Source organism: Schistocerca americana, chromosome 7 (genome assembly GCF_021461395.2).
Source record: "Schistocerca americana isolate TAMUIC-IGC-003095 chromosome 7, iqSchAmer2.1, whole genome shotgun sequence".
In the NCBI taxonomy this organism is placed as follows: Eukaryota; Metazoa; Arthropoda; class Insecta; order Orthoptera; family Acrididae; genus Schistocerca; species Schistocerca americana.
Window position 1 is genome coordinate 373,453,504 of NC_060125.1, and position 20,594 is coordinate 373,474,097.

The 20,594-nt window shown below is 42.3% G+C and overlaps 1 protein-coding gene across 1 annotated transcript in view; it reads left to right on the forward strand.

Moving 5' to 3' along the window:
- The first annotated feature begins 5,072 nt into the window (after window positions 1-5,072).
- The window catches only part of LOC124622406 (lipase 3-like), a 78,192-nt gene continuing 62,670 nt past the window's right edge, over window positions 5,073-20,594 (forward strand). Inside the window, exon 1 of the mRNA XM_047148094.1 lies at window positions 5,073-5,203. Within this exon, the coding sequence (XP_047004050.1) occupies window positions 5,084-5,203 (120 nt within the window). The 5' untranslated portion in view covers window positions 5,073-5,083. The remainder of the gene's footprint in view (window positions 5,204-20,594) is intronic.

Here is a 20,594-nt window from a genome sequence, read left to right on the forward strand (position 1 = left end):
AGGCGCTCTGCGGAGGACTTATAACCTTCGCAGCACCCTGCCTCTGGTGTTGGATAAGAATTCCTCAATGGCTGATATATATATTTCTTTTTTTTTACGTTTAATTCGTGAAGGGAGTTTTTATCGCACAGTCTAAGGGTGTGCGTCTGGCCTAATCTTCCAGGCCCCCAGCCTCCCTCCATTTTAACTCTACCTCACTCTTTCTTTGCTGTTTTATTTCCCCTTGGTGTTCTTCTTGTCCCTACGTGTGTTCATCTCGCCTTCTCTTTTAAGCTGTAGATTTTAGTGTGTTGCAGAGTAGCTGGCTCATCCTTTTTTATTCTTGTGATCAGAGAGCCTTGGTAATCTGCTATATTATTTTAATACCTTCCACTACTTTTCCTTTTAGTGTACGTTTTCCCCTTTTGGTTAACTTTTTTCATTTTCTCTAACCGTGTGGTTCCCCGTTAGTTTTCCGCTCTCTTCCTCTTCCCGACTCCTTTTGGGAATTATTTTAATCTGAGCCTTGTTTGCATATGGAGAAAGGGACCTATGACCCTCTAGTTTGCTCTCTTTATACCCCAAACCAACCAACCAACCACCGATGGAGATCTATGTTCATATCATACAGAATGATTCTTATTAAAGTTTAAAAACCGCTGAATAAATGTAAATAACTCTGAGACAAGTAATTTAGTACAAGGCAAAAGGGGCCGCAAATGTCGGGAAATTCCCGAAAAGTGGATGACAAATCTTGAACATGTGATGTCACTAGTTGACATACCTCGGTGCACATTCAGCACTTAGACTTGACGATCTGACCCTCGACGGTAGGGGGCAGAACCACACATCGCTCGCTATACTACTGCGTTTTCGTTCTTGTATTATTTGGTGTGATACAATAGCGCTCGCAGTAGTAGTAATACAAGACTACTATGCACCGATTTACGTTTATCTCCAATTTTGGGGCATTTGCCGTCGTGCGCGGCCCCGCGTGTCTTACATTAAATTACTTGATTCAGCGTCATCTACGTCATTTCGGTGCTTTCTAAATGTCAGTAAAAAATCACTCTGTATATTTATAGATTTTCGGAAAGCGTTTGACACGGTGCTCATTGCAGGCTGTTAAAGAAGGTACGACCAGATGAAATAGGTTCACAGATACTGAGTGCTCGAAGTCTTCATAAGTAATAAAACTCTCTACGTTGTTCTCGACGGTGAGTGTTCATCAGAGACAGGGATATCATCAGGAGTTCAATGGTTCAATTGCTCTGAGCACTATGCGACTTAACTTCTGAGGTCATCAGGATTCGAACCTACGACCGCAGCGGTCGTTCGGCTCCAGACTGTAGCGCCTAGATCCTCACGGCCACTCCAGCCGGCTATCATCAGGAGTGATCTAGGAATTTTATGATAGGACTGTTATTATTTCCTATACACATAAATGATCTGGCGGACAGGGTGGGCAGTTATCTGCGGTTATTTGCTGGTGCTACTGTGGAGGACGGAAAGTTCAAAAAAAAAATGGTTCAAATGATTCTGAGCACTATGGGACTTAACATCTGTGGTCATCAGTCCCCCAGAACTTAGAACTACTTAAACCTAACTAATCTAAGGACATCACACACATCCATGCCCGAGGCAGGATTCGAACCTGCGACCGTAGCAGTCGCGCGGTTCCGGACTGAGCGCCTGAACCGCTAGACCACCGGACGGAAAGTTGTCGAAGTTGGGTGATTGTAGGGGGGTGCCAGATGACTTAGACAAAATTCCTAGTTCGTGTGATGAATGGCAGTTAGCTCTAAATGCAAAAAAAAGTAAGTTAACGCAGACGAGTAGGAAAAACAAACCCGCGATGTTCGGACACAGCAATAGTAGTGGCCTCCCTGGCACAGTCTCGTTGTTTAAATATCTCGGCGTAACATTTCAAAGTATTATGAAATGAAACGATCATGTGATGATTGTGGTAGGGAAGGCGAATGGTCGACTTCGGTTTATTGGGAGAATTTTGGGAAGGTGAGGTTCATCTGTGAAGGAGTTCGCATATAGGACGCTAGTGCGACCCATTCGTGAATACTGCTCGAGTGTTTGAGATTGGCACCAAGTCGGATGAAAGGAAGACGTAAAGCAATTCAGAGATGGGCTCCTATACTTGTTACCGATACAATCGAACAACGCGCAAGTATTACGAAGATGTTTCGGGAACTGAAATGGGAATCCCTGGAAGGAAAGCGACGTTCTTTTAGAGGAACACAACTGAGAAAATTTAACGAACCGGCATTTGAAACAGAAATGTCGTACTGCCACCAAAGTAAAGACGACGAACATAACATACGAGAAACTAGGACTCTTGCGGAGACCTACAGACAGTCGATTTTCCCTCGCTACATTTGCGAGTGGAATAGTAAATGGAACGATTAGTAGTGGTACGTGGTGACCGAAACCTTACGCCATAAGGTGACTTGCTGAGTATGTATGTAGATGTAGAGATAAAAAGATATGGTACGACCCAAAGTAGCGCTTCATCAACTTTTCCATTAGCCCTATTTCCTGCACAGGTGTAAAAATCCAGGCCTGACTTCCTGGTCTGTATGTCACTGATTGGTTCTTGGTACTGCAACGCTGTTGTTCCTTCTTCTGAGCGTCCACGGTCAGCAAGTGAACCAGCTGTCCTATTTCTTCAGTCCTGGTGATGAGAAGTTTTGCATAGTCATCCTGTGCATCGTCCAGCTGAAATGGGAACCGGTGCATCCATTGTCGTTTCGGCCATGCGATCGTTGAGTCCAGAGTACGGTGATGAGCTTCTGACCACAAGTTTACTATAATCGTCTGCAGTTGACTGGCGTGAATAGGACTGTTCTGATGGTTGACACTTTGCAGCGTAATAGTCGACTTCTTTCTGTGCAGTAATGAACAAAGTGTCCAGGGTGGCCACGATGAGAACAAACTGGAGTGTTGTCCTCCATATCCTCTAAATGTCTGTTCTTCTGGCGGACGTGTTACTTGGTGGATGAGGCCGTTGTACCAGCATTGGTTGGGTAGTGGATTGTCGTTTAACGATGGCGACCGAAGTCCGAGTCTTTATTTTTTTGCCTTAGTTTCTAATCCGGGAAAGAGTTTCTTACAAAATATTTTGATTATACTTACGGTGTGTTATGTCATGTTTTCGCTCATGAGAGACGTCATCTCCTTGCACGCTTTAGAGGTATTCCATCGTTTCGCACTGTTGATTCTGGATTAAAGCCACATTGCTTTGAAGAACTATCAATTTCTTGATGTGGGACATAGCATACTGAAGTACCAATACCAACTGCTAGTTTTCCGCTTGATCCAAAGTTGTTCTCTTCCTCCGCGATTCGTCATATGTCTGTTAAGCTGTTTAATTGTGTTACTATGTATTTATTTTATGTGTAAGAGAAATGAAGGAGTAGTAATGGAGTTGAAGATCTAAACGGTGAGTAGCGGGAGAGGGGGGCGGGAGTGGAGTGGGGGGGGGGGCAAATATGATTGAACAGTGGCTGCGAATTAGTGGAATTAATAGTGAACTGGACGTAAAGGGGTGAGGACCAAGAGGTGAAATGAAAACGGGGGGGGGGGGCGGAGGTAGAGAGAGAATGAAGAAAGGAAGGTACCTTTTGCGCAGTTTTTCACGTCTGATTTCCAATATTTCCTGTATAAGGCCTTTAAATCTACATCTACATATATACTCCGCAAGCCACCCAACGGTGTGTGGCGGAGGGCACTTTACGTGCCACTGTCATTACCTCCCTTTCCTGTTCCATGGTTCGCGGGAAGAACGACTGCCGGAAAGCCTCCGTGCGCACTCGAATCTCTCTAATTTTACATTCGTGATCTCCTCGGGAGGTACAAGTAGGGGGAAGCAATATATTCGATACCTCATCTAGAAACGCACCCTCTCGAAACCTAGACAGCAAGCTACACCGCGATGCAGAGCGCCTCTCTTGCAGAGTCTGCCACTTGAGTTTGCTAAACATCTCCGTAACGCTATCACGGTTACCAAATAACCCTGTGACGAAACGCGCCACTCTTCTTTGGATCTTCTCTATCTCCTCTGTCAACCCGACCTGGTAGGGATCCCACACTGATGAGCAATACTCAAGTATAGGTCGAACGAGTGTTTTGTAAGCCACCTCCTTTGTTGATGGACTACATTTTCTAAGGACTCTCCCAATGAATCTCAACCTGGCACCCGCCTTACCAACAATTAATTCCACTTCAGATCGTTCCGTACGCATACTCTCAGATATTTTACAGAAGTAACTGCTACCAGTGTTTGTTCCGCCATCATATAATCGTATAATAAAGGATCCTTCTTTCTATGTATTCGCAATACATTACATTTGTCTATGTTAAGGGTCAGTTGCCACTCACTGCACGAGGTGCCTATCCGCTGCAGATCTTCCTGCATTTCGCTGCAATTTTCTAATGCTGCAACTTCTCTGTATACTACAGCATCATCCGCGAAAAGCCGCATGGAACTTCCGACACTATCTACTAGGTCATTTATATAATTGTGAAAAGCAACTGTGGCACGCCAGAGGTTACTTTAACGTCTGTAGACGTCTCTCCTGCGGTCCAAGACCTTCTAGCAATGCTCACGATTCGGCTGAAAGAGAGTTTTCTAAACTACCTCCTTCGTATATGTCGACTCTGCTACCGGTATCCCACGTAATTCAAATCTCTCACGGCGATCACTGCACGTGCACATTCTGCTAAAGAGCAGACATATCAGTTAAAACGAAAAAATGAAAGTGCTAGTTTAAGAAGCATAAAGATTTTCACGTCGAACTTTGCAATAATATGAAGTGTTTACATTTAGATACAGCTCTTTCTTCCTTATCAAACCATTAACCGTGTAAAAGTATCTCCTTTCACGTTTATCTCCTTGTATCGGAGCAGTCCATGAAAGATTGTTTTTCCCCACGATGTTTCGAAACTGTGATGTGAATCATTCACTGTGCATATGTGACGAGATAAATGTAAATCTAAATAGTATAGACTCGTGATGCAGCGTGAGATAAGACGATGGGTATTTAATGGGGGAACGCCTTGAACTGGTGCAGGCACTCACTAGATAGCGATTATGGCCGGCGGAGCTCTTCCTCAGGCGCTGGTGCTGCTGCTGGTGGTGATCGGCGCAACCACGGCGGCACCCGCTGCGGGTGTACCTGTCGCCCACAACGAGGACGAAGACTTGGACACAGTAAGTCCACGATTCGCAACCATTTCTCGACTTCTGTTGGATACAGATATTTGGCTTCACGCAAGTACAGATTTCCTATCTCTTTCCTAACGTTACTGATCCTCTTTTATTCGGTCGTCCTCATGATTGTTTTTTATCGTAAGGAATACAGCAACAAAAAAAAAAAGAACAAGTTTCGCTAGCCATCAAAACGTGTTACATTGAATAATGTTAACAACGTGTTGCTGTTCATTCATATTTTGTTGAATGTCTCTTTCACATGACCATTAAGGAGCCCACTACTTTCGCACAATGTGTTACATAGTCCAGTCACACTAATGAGACCGCCGTATATGTTCGAAGCCAATGTGCTATAACCTCCCACAGATAGCTGGTGGGAGCACTAGCAGTGGAAATTTCGCATACCACTACCGCAACTTGAGTGGCGACATCTGCATCTACATCTACATCCATACTCCGCAAGCCACCTGACGGTGCGTGGCGGAGGGTACTTTGAGTACCTCTATCGGTTCTCCCTTCTATTCCAGTCTCTTATTGTTGGTGGAAAGAAAGATTTTCGGTATGCCACTGTGTGGGCTCTAATCTCTCTGATTTTATCCTCATGGTCTCTTCGCGAGATATACGTAGGAGAGAGCAATATACTGCTTGACTCCTCGGTGAAGGTATTTTCTCGAAACTTCAACAAAAGCCCGTACCGAGCTACTGAGCGTCTCTCCTGCGGAATGTTCCACTGGAGTTTATCGATCATCTTCGTAACGCTTTCGCGATTACTAAATGATCCTGTAACGAAGCGCGCTGCTCTCTGTTGGATCTTCTCTATCTCTTCTATCAACCCTATCTGGTACAGATCCCACACTGGTGAGCAATATTCAAGCAGTGAGCGAACAAGTGTCTGTAACCTACTTCCTTTGTTATCGGATTGCATTTCCTTAGGATTCTTCCAATGACTCAGTTTGGCATCTGCTTTACCGACGATCAACTTTATTTAATCATTCCATTTTAAATCACTGCTAATGCCTACTCCCAGAGAATTTATGGAATTAACTGCTTCCAGTTGATGACCTGCTATATTGTAGCTAAATGATAAAGGATCTTTCTTTCTATGTATTCGCAGCACATTACACTTGTCTACATTGAGATTCAATTGCCATTCCCTGCACCATGCGTCAATTCGTTGGAGATCCTCCTGCATTTCAGTACAATTTTCCATTGTTACAACCTCTCGATATACTACAGCATCATCCGCAAAAAGCCTCAGTGAACTTCAGATGTTATCCACAAGGTCATTTACGTATATTGTGAATAGCAACGGTCCTACGACACTCCTCTGCGACACACCTGAAATCACACTTACTTCGCAAGACTTCTCTCCATTGAGAATGACATGCTGCGTTCTGTTATCTAGGAACTCTTCAATCCAATCACACAATTGGTCTTATAATCCACATGCTCTTACTTTGTTCATTAAACGACTGTGGGGAGCTGTATCGAAAGCCTTGCGGAAGTCAAGAAATACGGCATCTACCTGGAAACCCGTGTCTATGGCCCTCTGAGTCTCGTGAACGAATAGCGCGGTGACGTTTTGTGCTCCAGCAGACAGATGTTGGCGTGAACGGTGTGAAACGTCTGAAAGCAAAGGGTCCAGGCCCGAAGAGAGAGTGTTATGGTCTGGGGAATGTTTTCATAGCATTCCCTGGGTAGTCTCGTTAATCTGGAAGACACAATGGATCAACACAAAAATGTCTCTGTCGTTGGGAACCATGTTCACTATAACATCTACCACAGGGTGGTTCGGAGAGGACCAAGACGAGCTTATTGTAATCCTCCAGCCACAAAACCCCCCGAATTTAAATCCAATTGAGTATCTGTGTGACCACCGCGATCGGGTTGTTCGTGCGATTGATCCTCAACCGATAAACCCAATGCAGCTTGCGACAGCACTGGAGTCGGCATTGCTCCAAATCACTGTCGGTACCTTCCAGAACCTCACTGCCTCTCGCAGAAGTCCACGCTGCAATGCGTGATATACAGCCTTCTGACAGGTTATCACATTAATATGACTGGACAGTGTATTTCAATAAAATCTTTATTAATAGCTCTAGAGTAACAGTGCACTATGCTGAATAATTGACACGCCATTGCTACTGTTTCCATTTGATTCTCAGCATAGTGAGAAAAACAGAACTGAAAGTGGAATCAGGAACGGACGTTGTTGTTGTTCTGGTCTTCAGTCCCGAGACTGGTTTGATGCAGCTCTCCATGCTACTCAATCCTGTGCAAGCTTCTTCATCCCCCAGTACCTACTGCAACCTACATCCTTCTGAATCTGCTTAGTGTATTCATCTCTTGGTCTCTACGCTGCCCTCCAGTACTAAATTGGTGATACCTTGATGCCTCAGAACATGTCCTACCAACCGATCCCTTCTTCTTGTCAAGTTGTGCCACAAACTCCTCTTCTCCCCAAACCTATTCAATACCTCCTCATTAGTTATGTGATCTACCCATCTAATCTTCAGCATTCTTCTGTAGCACCACATTTCGAAAGCTTCTATTCTCTTCTTGTCCAAACTATTTATCATCCACGTTTCACTTCCATACATGGCTACACTCCATACAAATACTTTCACAAACGACTTCCTGACACTTAAATCTGTACTTGATGTTAACAAATTCCTCTTCTTCAGAAACGCTTTCCTTGCCATTGCCAGTCTACATTTTATATCCTCTCTACTTCGAGCATCATCAGTTGTTTTGCTCCCCAAATAGAAAAACTCCTTTACTACTTTAAGTGTCTCACTTCCTAATCTAATTCCCTCAGCATCACCAGACTTAATTCGACTACATTCCATTATCCTCGTTTTGCTTTTGTTGATGTTCATCTTATATCCACATTTCAAGACACTGTCAATTCCGTTCAACTGCTCTTCCAAGTCCTTTGCTGTCTCTGACAAAATTACAATGTCATCGGCGAACCTCAAAGGTATACGTCGCCAAAACGATTCTCAGCAGTTCTGAAGTCATCTTTCGAATCCTTATAAAGGACAAACTAAAAAGAGACAACGGCCTGGATTGTTTTGATAAACTAAATAGAATTTCCAAAACTACGCTTTCACTGTGTCTGGAAAAATAAAGCTTGCAATTAGTGTGTACTTCCAGATTTTACTTACGGCAGTGAGACATGAGCTGTTGATGTTGTTAATTACAAACTGATGCTTGTCACCGTAAGGGAAAATAAGCGGGTGGTTCAGAAAACTTTTGATTTGCACTATGCTATGTTAGTATACTACCAAGTGACGTTTTAAACGCTGCACTGAAGCTGTTGCACATCATAAATAAGATATGGATTTCCAAAGATGACGTAATTATGCGATATGCTGTAGTTTATCGGAGCAAAGCGTCAAGGACTAACGGTTGTGAAAAGTGTGACTGATTACATAGATGATGATGAAATAGTGATAATCTGCGTCATCATTTCTCGCATTACGAACTACTTACTTCTTGAAATCTAAACAATGATATCTTCCCGTCTCTTACAAAGTGACTATCAGACCTGTTTATCACAGATTTTGGTGAGTTTAAAGAATGTTTTAGAGGAACCTCTACAGAGTACCTGCGTAGCTGCTTTTCATGCGATGGCCCCTAGTTTCCGAGAAAACCGAAGGTCTATGCGTTCCTCCTATACCAGTAGTATTAAATACGTTTCGACCCACCGAGTGTAGAGTCTGGGCTAAGATCCATGCCTGCCTGCCACGTTGGTGGAATGGGTTCAAACCAAGCCATTGTACTTTTTTTTCAATTTCCCGGAAAGAGTATTATCAAATAATATATGTCATGCAAAATTATTCAAAAATAGTCATTTTCACCCTAGTAATTCCATTAATAAATAAATTATTACAGCTAACATTCTACATTATCTGATCAAAAGCATCCGGACACCTGGCTGAAAATGACTTACCAGTTCGTGGCGCCCTCCATAGATAATGCTGGAATTCAGTATGATGTTGGCCCACCCTTAGCGTTGATGACAGCTTCCACTCTCGTAGGTGTACGTTCAATCAGGTGCTGGAAGGTTTCTAGGGGAACGGCAGCCCATTCTTCACGGAGCGCTCCACTGAGGAGAGGTATCGATGTCGGTCGGTGAGGCCTGGCACTAAGTCGACGTTCCAAAACATTCCAAAGGTGTTCTATGGGATTCAGGTCAGGACTCTATGCAGGTCAGTCCATTATGGGGATTTTATTGTCTTGTAACCACTCCGCCACAATCCGTGCATTATGAACAGGTGCTCGATCGTGTTGAAAGATGCAATTGCCATCCCCGAATTGCTCTACAACAGTGGGAAGCAAGAAGGTGCTTAAAACATCAATGTATACCTATGCTGTGATAAAGCCACGCAAAACAACAAGGAGTGCAAGCCCCCTCCATGAAGAACACCACCACACCATAACACCACCGCCTCCGAATTTTACTGTTGGCACTACACACGCTGGCAGATGACGTTCACCGGGCATTCGCCGTACCTACACCCTGCCATCGGATCGCCACGTTGTGTACCGTGATTCGTCACTTCACACAACTTTTTTCCACTGTTCAATCGTCCAGTGTTTACGCACCTTACCCGAAGCGAGGCGTCGTTTGGCATTTATCGGCGTGATGTGTGGCTTATGAGCAGCCGTTCGACCATGAAATGTAAGTTTTCTCACCTCCTGCCTGACTGTCGCAGTACTTACAGTGGATCCTGATGCAGTTTGGAACTCCTGTGTGATGGTCTGGATAGATGTCTGCCTATTACACATTATGACGCTCTTCAACTGTCGGCAGTCTCTATCAGTCAACAGACGAGGTCGGCCTGTACGCTTCTGTGCTGTACGTGTCCCTTCACGTTTCCACCTGACTATCACATCAGAAACAGTGGACCTAGGGATGTTTAGGAATGTGGAAATCTGGCGTACAGATGAATGACGCAAGTGACATCCAGTCATATTCTGCTCTGTCACGATGTCTAATGATTACTGAGGTCGCTGATATGGAGTACCTGGCAGTAGGTGACAACACAATACACCTAATATGAAAAATGTATGTTTTTGGGCGTTTCCGGTTACTTTTGATCACATAGTGTATGGATGTCTATTCAGTTTGTTACAGACTAAATTTCATAATAGGTTTACTCGCTATCACTTGCTGTACTAGAGCAGAACTCCTGATGTTATTTGTCGCAAAAGCAACGGAAACATAAATTCGTAGAGGACCATGCACGTTCAGGGAAATCTATTGCCTTGCAGGCACTCAGATTTTTCAGAAGCGATGTCAGAAAACACAGTTTGTTTAAATTTAAAAACTTCAATGCGAACGACGTGTATCTGAACATTCCTGTGAAAGGTGGTGTACTAAATTGATGCAGAATAAATTTTTATGGAATCTTCTCTCTTCTCTACTTATCTTCAGAAAGTCGGCAGCATTTTGAATTTTTTTCGTGAACATTTTAATCTGACTGTAATGCTAACTTCGCAGGATGGGCAGAGTAGAGTACATTTGGGTGAGATAATTTTTACGATCCAACTTGCGCGCTTGCCTTTCATTTACAAAGATTTGATCGTAAAACGTCTAATCAGTCTGCCCTCCCCATGAATCAGTAATGTAAATTATCTTTTTTTGCCCCTTTTATGGAAGAATGACAGATTAAAAGTTTCGCATATAGCACTTTCGTATATTTCCCAGATTTCGTGAAAGTCAGAAATACATTTCTTTAATTTATGAGTCAAGCCGACAATCCTTTTCTGTTATAATACGACCAAATTTCCCGGATAGTTCTTGCACCTTTCCTGACGCAGTTATAGTATACTGTGCTGTGAAGAAATGACTAATTGTGTTAAAATTAGATTTTGTCCATTGTTCCACAAGAGATCTACAGTAGTGGAAATCAGTGTAAAGGCAGAGATATTTGTAGGAAAATTACGTTGTCTGTTGGAACACTTAGGCACAGTGTGCATGCAATAGTATGAGATCCAGTATACAGAAAAATTCCATCAAACGGTATCGCATTTGATGTCGTAGTACAGTCTATAACAATACATCAACGAATCAAGTGGTAGAGGGTGGAACTAGCTATAAAGGCAGACGGCTCTGCGGTGTTAGTGTGTGCATACGTGCCTGTACTACAGATAGGAAGTAGACATCGTTAGTGACAGGGCGTGTTGTGTACTTAAACCACGATTTTGACAATGCTACGCGGAAAACTGTTATCATGTGACGAAAAAGTAAAAATCGGTGCGTACAACGAAATGAGATTCTTTAATCGTCAAATCGCCAAAATCTTGAACAATTCAAGTACAGTGACTGATAATATCGTTATATTGGGCGCTTGATGTGGGTAGAACGAAATCGCCAAAATCTTGAACAATTCAAGTACAGTGACTGATAATATCGTTATATTGGGCGCTTGATGTGGGTAGAACGGAAAATATGGGCAAAGTAGAAAGTTATCTGACGCATGGAAATGGTTACTTTTGGGCAAAGTAAGGAACACAACCCGTTACTCCTTTCAACTTGTTGCTGTTTTACAGTTACCAGTGATTTCCAGACAGGTACGACAAATTTTTTCACATGTCAGATATCTAGCATTCAAGACACGACAGCAGAAACCTGTTCCCTAATCTCCCTGAAACAGAGGAAGTTCATTTATGCGTACGATCTTGATTTCGCCACTCAGCAGAAAATCCTGAAGCTGGTGAAGCGATGCTCTCTGCAGATCTAAGTACAATACACGAATACTCCAAGAAGAGAAGATTAAGACCAAAGTTGACTGCTTTCATCTTAACGATTGAATGGCCAACGCAAAGCTATATGTCACCTTTAATGATATAGTTCTACACCATCGAGACGCAGTCAAGAAGCGACTACAGAAACCTGCTCTAACAATCAAAGATAAACAGGGAGGATTGGAGTTTGCTGAAAAACATATGTCATGGACTTCAAATGGGATAAAGTGATCTTCAGTGACGAGAAGAAGCTTACTTTAGATGGGCTGCATGGATTTCAATATTATTGGTTTGATATGGGAACGGAGCAGCAGATAAGAATGAGCAGAAATTTTGGTGGCGGAATAGTTACGATTTAGGCAGCCTTCTACGTTAAAGGTAAAGCACGCATTGCCTGACTGAACACCAGAATGAACTCTCAGATGTGTACTGAGAAGCTAGAGGCAGAACTGATTACAATACGTGAGGACCTAGGGGATGAAAGCCTGATGTTTGAAGAAGATAATGCATCTGTGGATGTTTCTGCAACAACTAAAAAATTAGTTTTAAGATAAAAATATCGGTGTATTGCCTTGGCTTGCACGTAGCCCGGATTTGAATCCCGTGATAAGCCTTCGGGGAATACTGCCAAGGCGCGTTTATTACAATAGAAGGCAATTTGAGGCTGTGTTTGAGATGAAAAAAGCGATGGGAGAATAGTGGGCGACAATTTCACTGCAAGAACGACAACCCCCACCGAAATCAATGCCAAAGAGAATTTTTGAGGTGATAAGGAAGAACGGAGGTTGTAAAAAGTACAAACAATGCAAATAGTACAAACAGGCTGGAGCAGATAAAAGTGACCCGGAGAACAGAGTTCCAGCATACAAAGAAACACAGCAGAGGAAAGAAATACAGTGCTAACCTGATTATAGCAGATGTTGAAAGGGACCAGCATTGATCTCTTGGCATTTTTCGGTAGTGGACAGCAAGTTACTGAAGGCGGATCGAAGTTGGACTGCTGAAATTACTGCAGTCTTATTCGAAATGTTCAGCTGCACTTCTTCAAGACTATGAGGTTTGTTGCGATGCACCTTAGTGTTGAGGGCTCTCCACACAAAGTATTTGCACGCTGACAGATCAGGTGACCTGTGTGGTCGGCTAGGGCAGCGACCAGTAAAAGTCTTACCGCTGCTAACTACTTTGTCAGGCGTAAAGATTGTGTAAATCTGCTCCAAGGTTCGGCCGGATGTATGGGCAGTTGTCCATCCTCTTGGAAGTAACTGTGGTGTCTTACTCTTCAGTCAATGCTGGCAAATATAGTTTCAAAATGTTGGCAATGTAACGCGCTGAAGTCAGCTTATGGTGAGGACAGATGGGACCAGCAAAACGGCGTGCAGACGCTGCACATCAAACCCCAACTTTTTGATCATGCAATGGCGTTCCGTGGAAGTTATGCGGATTCTCAACTGCGCAGAACTGTGATTCTATGAGTTGACATAACTACTGAGCTGAAACCAGGTTTCATCAGACATAAAGAACGGATCCATGTCTAAGCCATTCATTGTTATCTCAGTAAACAGCTACTCACAAAACTGGAGGAGCTGAGAAGCATCTACTTGTTTTAGTGCATGAACAACAGACACTCGATGGGGAATCTTATGCAGGTCCAAAAGGAGTACACTTCTGCATGATCGACGTGATATGCCGGTCTCTTGCGACAGGCGTCGTGTTGATTTGGTATGACGCTGAAGCATTTACTAGTGAACTGCAGCCAAATTTTCTGGTGTACGGGCACGTTTCGGTATTTTTTTTTTTTTTTTTTTTTTTTGACTGGTTCAAAACAGATCATGCCGGACACCATTGTCGGACTAAGCTCTGCGTGGCATTCTTTGCTGGCATTTTGGCACCTTTAAATTTCTCAGCAAACAACTGACCATACCGTTTCCGCGACGTTGTTGTCACGTAACTTTCCACAACGAACGCTCACTGCTGCATTTTGAGTGCCATCGTACCCTTTGCACTGCTCCACTGACACACACAGCCCACCTGCGTCCTTAACCGGTGAGCATCACGTGGTGGGTGTAGGCCTACACGTTGTGTGCGCGTCACGGTATGTAGTTATATGCAAATACATTCACAACCAATTGTGTGCACTCGTCTGGACGATTTTCATTTGCCCCACCCTGTACAACAGTTCACTAAGTGCCTCTATACCAATTTCCATACAGCAAATCCAAATCTATTATTTTGTTAGTCGAGTTATGAAAGAAACTATATAATTCCGTCATGACTGTTTATGTCTTATACGTATCTACTACTTTCATAGCAAATCCGATACACATTGTTTCAGACATTGTAAATTACTTTCGTAAAATTCTTTCCTTTATACTGATTTTCACTACTGTGATGTATGTCGATTTCTACTGCCAGCCGGTTTGATCGATATTAATTACGTAATCGAGATTAAAATTATGGATGAATACTTTCGATTGTGTCTGAAATGCTTGCGCAACTGCTAAGACCTCATCCACCGTTGAGAAACCTTTGAACTTATCCAAATATTCGGAATTTTAGCTACCAACCATAAACGGAATACACATGTCAGGAAAAATGTCTTTAATAATTGATTTATTAATAAAATTATTACGGCAAATATAACTGGTTTTGAATAATTTTGCGTGACATTTACTGTTTAATGACATTCTGAACAATGAAATTCAGAAAATGTGGAGGAACACGGGAAACGTTTGAATCCACCGTCAGCGTGGTGCCTAGAAACGTTAGCGCCTGTAACGTTACAAGTATAGAAGGTGGGCATAAAACTTCAATATCGTTTATCTCGGAAGCTGGGGGCTGTCACATGAAAATCCGCTAGCCGTACTCGTCCGACACGTCACTTTACAGCATACGTAAGACTCATCAAAATCTGAGGTTAGCGGGTCTGATGGGCCCTTGTTAGATCGAACTGATTATTCTTAAACATAAAGTTTTCAGCTATATTAGTTTCCTTCAATTAAGAGCCACAATAAAGTGTTTGCGTAAGATCTAATTTCACACTATATCGCACAAACTCTGTAACATTTCGGCATTGCCAGTAGTTAACAGCAGGTATTCTTCTATATAAAAAATGTAACATATGTATAACTTCCGTATAACTTATTTTGTAAAAATGCAGCACACTGGTTGGCAGATTTGGCTGCCGAATAATGCGGGTGAAATGAGGTGGTGCCTTTTTGTTGTTTATTTTTTATACCATGGTCACCGTTGTCAGCAAACAAGACTTTCTCAAACACTATGGCCATTAAAGTTAAACTGTTGAGATCTTCTAGAGACACAGCACTATACACTCTTTTAGTTTTCCAACAAAATGTAGTTCTTTCCAAGTCCAGTATCAAGAATTATAAAATGACTTTTATCTTAATAATATAAATATTTATATATGTGTTTGGAGAGAGCGAGATTGATTTTTGATTAAGATTTTTACTTTAAGTCGTAACTGGTACCTGAATTTTGGTTGCCGCCTCCTTGAATGATCTGCTTCTGCACCAGTTGGTGGCGTATTATAATTTGGAGGAAGTTATTGTTCTTTCAGATTTAAAATGCGCAGCTGTTATTTACTTGGTCGTATTGCGCATAGCTTTGAGCCCAAGGTTTCGTAGCTTTTCATACCCAAGGGACCACTGTTGTAAGTAAATAAGATAAACAGCAATCTGCTTTTCGTGAGAAAAGGAGATTGCTTAGCACACAAACTTCCTTCAAACTACACGTCCTGCTGCATCAAAATTGGTCAGTGGAGTTCAGATCCATACTGTTATACAAGAACATAATTCAATTACTGCAATTAAGAAATTATGAGAGGTTGTTACTTATTGAATGAAAACCATAGAGAAGGCATTTCCTTTCCTGTATTTTAGTGAACTTTGTACACTGTCGATTGATAGCCGGCGACGACAATGAAGTTCACCTCCTTTTCCAAAAAACAAGGTATTTCAATTCTTCACTTACAGAAAATTTGTGTACATAAATGTCTGGCAACTATTACACATACTTTACTCGGTTTTATCACTGAAATACCAATTTTCATTAAATGTAAGAATACGTTCTGAGCGACGGCCTAGCAACACGTCCTCTTTCCACGAGATACAGATTAACAGTCCTCTGTTTTCTAATAAATCAATTGTTTTATTTAGAGTCCATACTCAAAGATTCACAACTACTATCGTTGCGGGGATTGTGCGCTAAAGAGTTTCTTGCTGTCCAGCTGCTCTTCACTTCACTTCATGTACTTTTTGAATCACATTTACATTTACGGTATTTACATACTTACTGAGCTTCTCGGAATAAACTCAAGCACAAATAAGTTAAAAAAAAAGGGCAGTGAGGCTCACATAACATTACAGAGTACCTCCTACATTACACGAAATACAGTCTGTGGTAACGTTCCCGACGTGTTTTAGTTATTGGATTCTATGCTGCACGTAATTAAAATCAAATCTTAGGGTGGTCAGACGCAAACGAAATTTCGAGCTTAACTATCGTAGCTAGTGTAGCCGCTGAAATACACTAGTACCCAAAATTTAAAGCAAGATTAAAAGGACGCCGAAAGGGTGACAGAACAGGCTAAAGCGCAATCAATAAATAATGGCTGAAAGATTTAAGTACGACATTTTTGAAACTAAAGACATATTTTTAAAACAAAGTAACAGGACAAATGACAGTATTTGTCTCGGAAGTAACCACTGACCTTGTTTCATTATTTAACGAACAAAAGTGACGACTAGTTTAGATCAATTTAGTTCATTTTCCAGATTGAACAGTAAAGTAAAAGACAGTTGCAACTACCAGCGTCAGCTGACGTGAGTCGTTGCACCTCATTAAAGAAAGTAACAAGGATAGCAGCTGTTATAGTGGTGTGCAAGTAAGTGTTGGTGGTCGGCGATATGCAGCGGAAAAGGGCAGCATACCGCGTGACGCCCCGGCCAGAAGCGTCATTCTGATGCGTTTGTCTGTAGCACGTGTTTTGGAGTGTGCGTAGAAGACTTAGCGTTGATTTTAGTGTTAGTTTAGGTATAGTGAAGGATTTTAATCGCTGCAGTGTTCATTTCGAGGGGTATAAAGTAAAATCATTATTTAAATAAAAATCTGTTTTAATATAATACGTTTTTAAATCGGATTAAAATGTACAAAATCATTTCTGGTAGTCCCATACAGATTTCTAACACCATACAGATACTTCTGAAAATTAGTGACTGTGAATTTTTAATAGTTATGAAATTGCTTGCAAGAATTATAGTGAAAAACGTGGGGCACATGTAATACACAACTGAAGCTTGAACAGTTCACCTCTTATCTACTGCTTGCACCCCATATTTTTCGTTCTAAATTTTACAAATATTTCTATAGCTATTAAAATTTCACAATCACAAATTTTCAGAATTGTCTGTATGGGACTAGGAGTAATTATTTTACACTTTTAAGTCCAATCAAATTTATTTTTATTTAAATAATTATTTTCCGCTCTTTAGTCTTAAATGTGTGAAATTTCTCAGTGGTTTTTAAACATTTTGATGAGATTATATTTTTTTTTTATTTCTCAACTGCCTTGCTGCAGTGCTAACACCAGTTCCCGTCAGATCACCGAAGTTCAGTGCTGTTGTTCTTGTCTAGCACGTGGATGGGTGATCGTATGGGTCTGCTGAGGGCTGTTGGCACTCAGCCCTTGCGAGGCCAATTGAGGACCTACTTTAAGGAGACGTAGCGGTTCCAGTCACGAAAACTGACAACAGCTGGGAAGGTAGTGTGCTGACCACATGCCCCTCCATATACGCATCCAGAGACGTCTATCGGCTGAGGATGACACGACAGTCGGTCGATGCCGTTGGGTCTTACCAGACCTGTGCAGAAGGAGAGGATAATACTTTTACGGAAATAATTATTTATATATACACTAGTATTTTATCCATGGCTTCGCCTGAATGTTTGTACGTCACTACTGGAGCACACATCTCCTCCTCCCCCTCTCTCTGTCCATCTCCTCTTCCCCCTGCTCACACCGATGCCCAACTGCTCAAATACCGCTCGGAACGCATTTCGATAGTGTCATCACAAAATGCAAGCCACACAGGACAGCCGAGATTTCAGGTGTTAAAAAATGGTTCAAATGGCTCTGAGCACTATGGGACTTAACTTCTGAGGTCATCAGTCTCCTAGAACTTAGAACTACTTAAACCTAACTAACCTAAGGACATCACACACATCCATGCCCGAGGCAGGATTCGAACCTGCGACCGTAGCGGTCACGCGGTTCCAGACTGCAGCGCCTAGAACCGCTCGGCCACTCCGGCCGGCTCAGGTGTTACCAACCCTTTTCACCACCACCATCCCTACCGATAAAACAGTCAATAAACCGAGTCAAAATTGCATTTTCAGCCAGTTCTGGGCTATGTTTAAAATTTCAAGTCTCTATCTCATCGGGAAATTAGTTTCAAATCAACTCCAAAATTTGTACCGAAAATACCGACAGAAAGACAAGAAAGCGACCGAAGAAAAAGTTGTTTAAAATATACATGTTGCGTTAACAAAGGACAATGATAGTTCTCCACAGCACATAAATTTTTCTGTAGAGAGTCAGAAAAAGTAGTAGTAGGTAATTCTGGCGTTCACACCAGCGTTGCCAATTACAAGGGTAGGGAACAGTCAGAGCATGTGGCGCGGGACCCGCAAAGTATTTGTCCATCGCTGTGTGCTGGTTGCAGTGATGTGGTTGCAGTGATGTGGTTGCAGTGGCATGTGGCAGTGATGTGGCATGTTCTCGATTGATGACATGGTTCAGCAAGATTACTGAATGCCTATTACATTCCTTAGTACGAAATTAATGGAAGTCTGAAGGGTCTTTAGTGGCGTCTGCGAAACTGCGTTGCGCCTCACAATTGCATTTCAGACATACGTGATAGCATTAACGTCCGGAGGATTCGCCGGGCAATCCAAGTGAAGAATAGTTTCACAGGCGTAAAGTTCATCTACTAGACAATTATCGTACATGTAGAGCAGGGCTGGGCCAACTGCAGCGTCAGATTTTGTGAAAATAACTGATCTTTATACGTCGCGTCATTTACACTACCCCTATAATCATCGTGATGTTTCACCAGATCAGCACCCCATCACCACGATCAAGTTAATCTCTTTCAAAGATGTTTCTACGACTGCACTGGCTGCCACCTTCCCTCTAGCCAAAAGTCAAAGAGTATCATTTTGGAACTATGTTGACTCCACGATGAACGAATCTATCTACATACAGCCGCAAACAGAACCCATACTACTGAAGATCTGCTATACAGGCCATCTGCTATGAGCCCTCGATACACACTTTAACGGGACGCTGCAACTGCTGAGACCGTTGTAGGCGCTCAGTTGTTTACCGTGCGGATATGGTTCGGATAAGGCCAGATATGGCTCTTATCATCGAGTGATTACACATGGTCGACCTTCTACTGACCTACGACGACTACTCATATCTAGGAACGTGGCACAGTTTTTAAATTGCACTGTGTAGAATGCTCAACGCTTCCAAGATTACAACCTGTGTTTAGCTTCAGATATTGTAGAATGTAGGCCCCAAATACCGCATTAGAGTCTCTTTTAGCATATGTCGACAAGACCTTATTGACGGCATGACTTATTGTCACATTTTACACCATTTTTTCATAATCTTCGGTATGTATGTAACTAGTGTTTATAGATTATTTGTCGATTATTGTCATACCTGAATCTGGTGGTTAATATTTCGAAAAAATTGTTGTGAGTATTTATATTAATTGCTGGTCCCGGCAGAGGTTCGAGTCCTCCCTCGGGTATGGGTGTGTGTTTGTCCTTGGGATAATTTAGGCTAAGCAGTGAGTAAGCTTAGGGACTGTAACCTAAGATTTCACACACACACACACACACACACACACTATATATATATATATATATATATATATATATATATATATAGTGTCAGACAAAATAAATTATTTTATGGACATTTATAAGACTTCACGGTTTAACAATTAACAATATATAAACTGATATGAAACTTCCTGGCAGATTAAAACTGTGTGCCGGACCGAGAATCGAACTAGGTCCCGAGTTCGAGTCTCGGTCCGGCAGACAGTTTTAATCTGCCAGGAAGTTACATATCAGCGCACATTCCTCTGCAGAGTGAAAATCTCATTCTGGAAACATCCCCCAGGCTATGGCCAAGCCGTGTCTCCGCAATATCCTTTCTTTCAGGAGTGCTGCTTCTGCTAGGTACGCAGGAGAGCTTCTGTAAAGGTTGGAAGGTAGGAGACGAGGGACTGGCAGAAGTAAAGCTGTGAGGACAGGGCGTGAGTCGTGCTTAGGTAGCTCAGTTGGTGCCGGCACGGTAGCTTAGCGTGTTCGGTCAGAGACCTGCCTGGCCTCTGCAATAAAAAAACTGAGTGATAAGATCAACAACGAACTTCAACAGATGTCATGTGACATCCGCTACGACGGAATACAACGAACCATAACGAACAGGAAAAAAAAGTTGGTAGAGCACTTGCCCGCGAAAGGCATAATCAGATTTTCAGTTCTGTAGATGAAAGATATGTGCAACAATCGGAACTTGAAAATTGTTTTATTTTATTTATTG